General features: G+C 49.8%; 1 protein-coding gene across 1 annotated transcript in view; it reads right to left on the bottom strand.

Moving 5' to 3' along the window:
• Positions 1 to 1,808: 1,808 nt before the first annotated feature.
• The window catches only part of LOC138355273 (apolipoprotein A-IV-like), an 8,812-nt gene continuing 3,711 nt past the window's right edge, over positions 1,809 to 6,909 (bottom strand). Inside the window, exon 2 of the mRNA XM_069310136.1 lies at positions 1,809 to 2,601. Within this exon, the coding sequence (XP_069166237.1) occupies positions 1,809 to 2,601 (793 nt within the window). The remainder of the gene's footprint in view (positions 2,602 to 6,909) is intronic.

Consider the following 6,909-nt stretch of genomic DNA (forward strand, 5'->3'; position numbering starts at 1 on the left):
ATGGCTTCAATTCCCGAGCTTCTTGAGCTGAACGAAGCCAATCTAGCCAACTTTCTTTCCCGTCTGTTGGAGGGAGATGAGACCTTGATTTATCATTGGGATGCTGAGTGAAAAGATGAAATCCATGTAATGGAAGCACCCGGGCTGCTCCGATCCCTTAAGAAATTCATAGGACAACCCTCTGCTGGCCTCACTTTCCTGGTATGTCGGAGGGGCTGTGATGGTATCGGCCACGGTCCGTGGACATTAGCAACCAGTGGTTGGTATAATGCTGGCCTCATGCGAAGAATGCTCTGCTTAATGAGACACGACGGTGAATAACTCCAGCCACACGTATTGAATAAAATCAAGGTGCCGAAGTCTGGCACTGTTTAGGTCCCCCTTAACAAGTGAACACGCGTGATGGTGGGTTATGGTTAGGTTATCTTGAGATGATTTCGGGGCTTTAGTGTCCCCGCGGCCCGGTCCTCGACCAGGCCTCCACCCCCAGGAAGCAGCCCGTGACAGCTGACTAACACCCCGGTACCTATTTACTGCTAGGTAACAGGGGCATAGGGTGAAAGAAACTCTGCCCATTGTTTCTAGCGGGCGCCCGGGATCGAACCCGGGACCACAGGATGACAGTCCAGCGTGCTGTCCGCTCGGCCGACCGGCTCCCTGGTGGTGAGCCGGTATCATGGTGATGATAGGCGCGTCAAGGATGGCCTCGTGGTGTGTATCATTTCACGAGTGCTGTTTCTGGGAACTCTGCCACACGCACACACTCTCCCCCACAGCTCCAGGTCTGCCTGCAGGCTGCGTATTCCGAAGCCTGAAGACCCGTCCTCCGAGAACGCTGCTTTATAAAAGATGAGAGGCTGAAGGTGCCTATATACTTGAGGCGTTGCTTGAGAAGCCCTGGGAAGACTTCAATAAGCTTGACACAGTGAGTTCGAAGTACAAGTGTATTTACGTCAAGGAAGAAGACCATTGCATAACATACTCTGAGTTGTAGTTCTGCTTTCTCAGTATTTACCAAGTCTGTGAAACACATTGAGAGCCCTTCGTGTCTACCTCTTTCCCTCCCTCTCTCCCTCGCCTCCCCATTCCCCCTTCTCACCACTGCATCCACCCAAGGGACCTCCCCCCTCAGCCTCCCTCCCCCTAACTACCACTACATCTCCCAGCAAGATGACGACCCCTCAGGGAAAACAACATTTTGTTCACTTCTCTTAAATGTTCTCAGGCGTATCCCCTCAGTACTATAGGCCTACCCACGTACATGTTCCCCCTCTCCCTGGGAAGGGGAAGGGACGGGGGTGGCCCCCTTTCTCGAAATCCCCTCAGTCATATCTCCCAGCAATATTAATATGGATATCAGAATTCACAAAGGGGATTTCAGAGATCACGAATTCTCCCCCCCACTCCCTCCCTCCCTCGCCGTCCACGTTTTGGAGTAATCCCAGTTCCAGTTTCTACAACCACAGATGTTGAGAGACAGAAGCGACAACCCAACGGTGGTACTCGTAGCAACAGGAGCAGTAGCAACAGGAGCAGTTAGAGTGGTAGGAAGGCTTGTAAAGCTATAATCCTTAAGTGAAGGAAGGCTGGGCCTCGAAGTAGGACTTAGCATGGTGCACATCAGGATTAGGCATCGTTATGACGAGTGTGTGTGTGTGTGTGTGTGTGTAAACATGAGGATTCTTGAATCTCTCAGTCCCTCCCTCTTCCTCTCTATCTCCCCTTCTATCTCTCCCTCTCCCTATCTCTCTCTCTTTCTCCCCTCTATATCACTCTGTTTTGGAGTCTCGTATTTCTTCGCGAAGTTGCTATGGATACTTTGATCCTGATAAAGTTACCACGCTGCAGAAGAATACAAGTTGCAGCCTCGGTTGCAACCAAGCCTTAATGTTGCACACAGGGGAATCTACTCCCTTAGACACACCTTGACTTAAGTCTTCGCTGTGATCAGACACTCCTTGACTTAAGTCTTCGCTGTGATCAGACACTCCATGACTTAAGTCTTCGCTGTGATCAGACACTCCTTGACTTAAGTCTTCGCTGTGATCAGACACTCCTTGACTTAAGTCTTCGCTGTGATCAGACACTCCTTGACTTAAGTCTTCACTGTGATCAGACACACCTTGACTTAAGTCTTCGCTGTGATCAGACACTCCTTGACTTAAGTCTTCGCTGTGATCAGACACTCCTTGACTTAAGTCTTCGCTGTGATCAGACACTCCTTGACTTAAGTCTTCGCTGTGATCAGACACTCCTTGACTTAAGTCTTCGCTGTGATCAGACACTCCTTGACTTAAGTCTTCGCTGTGATCAGACACTCCTTGACTTAAGTCTTCACTGTGATCAGACACACCTTGACTTAAGTCTTCACTGTGATCAGACACTCCTTGACTTAAGTCTTCGCTGTGATCAGACACTCCTTGACTTAAGTCTTCGCTGTGATCAGACACTCCTTGACTTAAGTCTTCGCTGTGATCAGACACTCCTTGACTTAAGTCTTCGCTGTGATCAGACACACCTTGACTTAAGTCTTCACTGTGATCAGACACTCCTTGACTTAAGTCTTCGCTGTGATCAGACACACCTTGACTTAAGTCTTCGCTGTGATCATGACAAACGAAACTCCTTGAGTCATTATCACCAGGTATGAACTACCCTTGGTCAGAGTTTCTTTCACCCTATGCCCCTGTTACCTAGCAGTAAAATAGGTACCTGGGTGTTAGTCAGCTGTCACGGGCTGCTTCCTGGGGTGGAGGCCTGGTCGAGGACCGGGCCGCGGGGACACTAAAAAGCCCCGAAATCATCTCAAGATAACCTCTCAAGATAACCCTTTAAACGTAATTCCTCAAAGAATATTCCTATGAAACTAATATATATTTTTCCAAGATATTCTTAAGACACAGCTATATTGCTTTGACATTAAATATATTTCCTATATTTTCCTGAGAAAGTATTATTTTCTTTGATATTTATAAGAAACTAATATATTGTCTAAGGAACTAAATATTTCTTAGATGTTCCTTAGAAAATAGCATATATATTCAAACTATTTCTTATGAAGTAGTATATATTTCCAAGATATACCTTAGTAGTTTTATATTTCCAAGATTCCTAAAAACACTAATATACACCTAAGTTATTCCTCTCGTAAAAAGTGTATTTGTGGTAGTTATATTAAAGAGTAATTTGAGGAATCCTAAACGCCACTTTACGCAATCCTGGAATGAGCTTGTAATGCCTAATCCCGTTATCCTGGAATATCCTATTCGCGAGGAATCTTAAATTCTTGATATGTGCAACGCTTTGAAACCTGTAATACCTGGAAAGGTCTGCCACTCCACAATCCAGGACTCGTGGAATCGATATATCCTTCAAATCCTCCAAACAAAAGTAGGAACAAGCCTCCTGAAATCCTCTTAGCAGTGCTTGATGCAATAATCAAGCAATAATGTTCCAATTATAAAATAAACAAAACAAATCCTGGAAACGTCTGACTGTACCTAATTCCCAAATCCCTGGAAACTAGGCCCTTTGTGCTGACTGACATTAAATCCTGCGGCGGCGCTCGTTGCAGCTTAGGTGTGTTGGACTAAAGACCTCTCCAGGTAAGCTACCGCAAAACCTCTGACCTGACAACACCAACAACGAGGGCCTGGAAGTAATTGCCAGGAGGAAACAACGTCCTGGAAACTCCCTCACGTAATTTCCAAAACCGGCGGAAACAATGCCAGTCGGGCTTTGACACTTTCCGTAATCTCGTGTCAGCTACGACTTTTTTTGTGGCGATTTGCAGTTTTATTTTTTGGGGTGTTTGTCCAGTCAAAAAGATTATGGTCAGAAGTGTTATCGTGCGTGTTGCTACGAGGGACTTCTGACCCGTCACTCGGGTTTGTTGCTTCCTTTTTTGACACCCTTCGTGGCGGTGTAAAGACTGCGAGACCTCATGATTTAGGGACCTCGCGGTGGGTGGTATTGTCATTATAGACCCTAAGTGCCTGGTCCCTACAGGTGGGGAGTGGTCTCTCGAGGTGGGGAGTGGCCCCTACCTACAGGTGGGGAGTGGCTCCTACAGGTGGGGAGTGGCTCCTACAGGTGGGGAGTGGCTCCTACAGGTGGGGAGTGGCTCCTACAGGTGGGGAGTGGCTCCTACAGGTGGGGAGTGGCCCCTACAGGTGGGGAGTGGTCCCTACAGGTGGGGAGTGGCTCCCTACAGGTGGGGAGTGGCCCCTACAGGTGGGGAGTGGCTCCTACAGGTGGGGAGTGGCCCCTACAGGTGGGGAGTGGCCCCTACCTACAGGTGGGGAGTGGCTCCTACAGGTGGGGAGTGGCTCCTACAGGTGGGGAGTGGCCCCTACAGGTGGGGAGTGGCCCCTACAGGTGGGGAGTGGTCCCTACAGGTGGGGAGTGGCCCCTACAGGTGGGGAGTGGTCTCTACAGGTGGGGAGTGGTCTCTACAGGTGGGGAGTGGCTCCTACAGGTGGGGAGTGGCCCCTACAGGTGGGGAGTGGCCCCTACAGGTAGGGAGTGGCCCCTACAGGTGGTGGGGAGTGGCCCCTACAGGTGGGGAGTGGTCCCTACAGGTGGGGAGTGGCCCCTACAGGTGGGGAGTGGTCTCTACAGGTGGGGAGTGGCCCCTACAGGTGGTGGGGAGTGGCCCCTACAGGTGGTGGGGAGTGGCCCCTACAGGTGGGGAGTGGTCCCTACAGGTGGGGAGTGGCTCCTACAGGTGGGGAGTGGCCCCTACAGGTGGGGAGTGGCCCCTACAGGTAGGGAGTGGCCCCTACAGGTGGGGAGTGGCCCCTACAGGTGGGGAGTGGTCTCTACAGGTGGGGAGTGGCTCGTACAGGTGGGGAGTGGCCCCTACAGGTGGGGAGTGGCTCCTACAGGTGGGGAGTGGCCCCTACAGGTGGGGAGTGGCTCCTACAGGTGGGGAGTGGCTCCTACAGGTGGGGAGTGGCCCCTACAGGTGGGGAGTGGCCCCTACAGGTGGGGAGTGGCCCCTACAGGTGGGGAGTGGTCTCTACAGGTGGGGAGTGGCCCCTACAGGTGGGGAGTGGCTCCTACAGGTGGGGAGTGGCCCCTCCAGGTGGGGAGTGGCCCCTCCAGGTGGGGAGTGGCCCCTACAGGTGGGGAGAGACCAGTGTTGGCCTCCTGGGGCCAGATTCACGAAAGCACTGACGCAAGCACTTACGAACGTGTACATCTTTCCTCAATCTTTGACGGCTTTGGTTACATTTATTAAACAGTTTACAAGCATGAAAACTTCCCATTCAACTGTTGTTATTGTTATAAACAGCCACCTGGTGCTTCGGAGCTCATTAACTGCTTAATAATTGGAAATAAAGCCGCCAAAGATTGAGAAAAGATGTACAGGTTCGTAAGTGCTTGCGTAAGTGCTTTCGTGAATCTGGCCTCCAGGTCTGTGGGTCAACAGTGTTGGCTTATTAAGACTTCTGTGGCATTTTTTGTCCCCTAATCTATTATCTTTTCCTCTAATTCACTTTTTATGTATTCTCATCTTTCTGTTTATTTTTTGTCGTTTGCCTTATGAAGTAAAGTTCATCTTTCCACCGACGCCCAGAAAAAAAAAATATTTGCAACCAAAAATGAGGGAAAAAAATGGAAAATAGGGTTCCCCATGTTGTAAAGGAGAGCGTTGGAACGTGTGCCGGAAGCCGCCAGGGCCGCCGGACAATCCCAGCCTCTCAAATGTAATCCCAGAGAGCCAATATCTGCTCAATTGATGTTTAAAATCAAATCAAACAGGCCAAATCACAAGGGCAAGTAATCACGCTAAAATTCTTCCTCCTTCCAGACTGATTTTCTTCGTCTATTCTGTTTGTATTCGTTCTATCCTTCCTTCCTTCCTTCCTTCCTTCCTTCCTTCCTTCCTTCCTTCCTTCCTTCCTTCCTTCCTTCCTTCCTTCCTTCCTTCCTTCTCTCACTTCCCTCAATCCTTCACTATTTCATTCTTCCTTCCGTGTGTCTATGGAACTTAAAATGTGAAACTCAATTTTTAGCGCGTAGCGAGAGCTGCTCCGAGCGACTAATTAGACAGGTAAGACCCATGAGGTAGGTGAGGAGAAGTGGAACAGGGGGAGGGGTGGAATGTTGTGTGGGAAGGGGAATGTTATGTGGAAGGGGGGAGGGGGAAATTTTGTGTAGGAAATGGGAGGGGGGGATGCTATGTGGGCATGGGAAGGAAGGGGAAGGGGAATGTTGTATGGGAAGGGGGAGGGAGGGGAAATGTAGTGTGGGAAGGAAAGGAAAGGGGGGGAGGAAAGGAGGGGAAATCGAAGGAGACGAATCTCAAGGCAATGTTTGAAATAAATACTTTGGTAGAGCGAGATAGAGCAAGATAAAAGAAAATAGAGAGATATAACGAAAGATAACGAGAGGGGGAAGGGTTCAGGTGTATGTGTAGTCATTATCCTCATAATCCGGATGAGGCGGGGGTTCTTGTGCCTGATTATACGGATCAAGGTGTAATTGTTATGTACCTGGCTCGTCTACTTAATAATTCACACTTCATCACACCTGTTCCCTGTGTGTTCCCTGTGTGTGTTCCCTGTGTGTGTTCCCTGTGTGTGTTCCCTGTGTGTGTTCCCTGTGTGTTCCCTGTGTGTTCCCTGTGTGTTCCCTGTGTGTGTTCCCTGTGTGTTCCCTGTGTGTTCCCTGTGTGTGTTCCCTGTGTGTTCCCTGTGTGTTCCCTGTGTGTTCCCTGTGTGTTCCCTGTGTGTTCCCTGTGTGTGTTCCCTGTGTGTGTTCCCTGTGTGTTCCCTGTGTGTTCCCTGTGTGTTCCCTGTGTGTTCCCTGTGTGGGTTCAGTCCTCTACCTGCAGCCCTGAAGGTCTTACAAGGCCAGGCTCCAGTGTTGAGTTAGTGAGTAGAGGAGTCAAGCGACGGGAGT

This window comes from Procambarus clarkii, chromosome 66 (assembly GCF_040958095.1).
Source record: "Procambarus clarkii isolate CNS0578487 chromosome 66, FALCON_Pclarkii_2.0, whole genome shotgun sequence".
Taxonomy (NCBI): domain Eukaryota; kingdom Metazoa; phylum Arthropoda; class Malacostraca; order Decapoda; family Cambaridae; genus Procambarus; species Procambarus clarkii.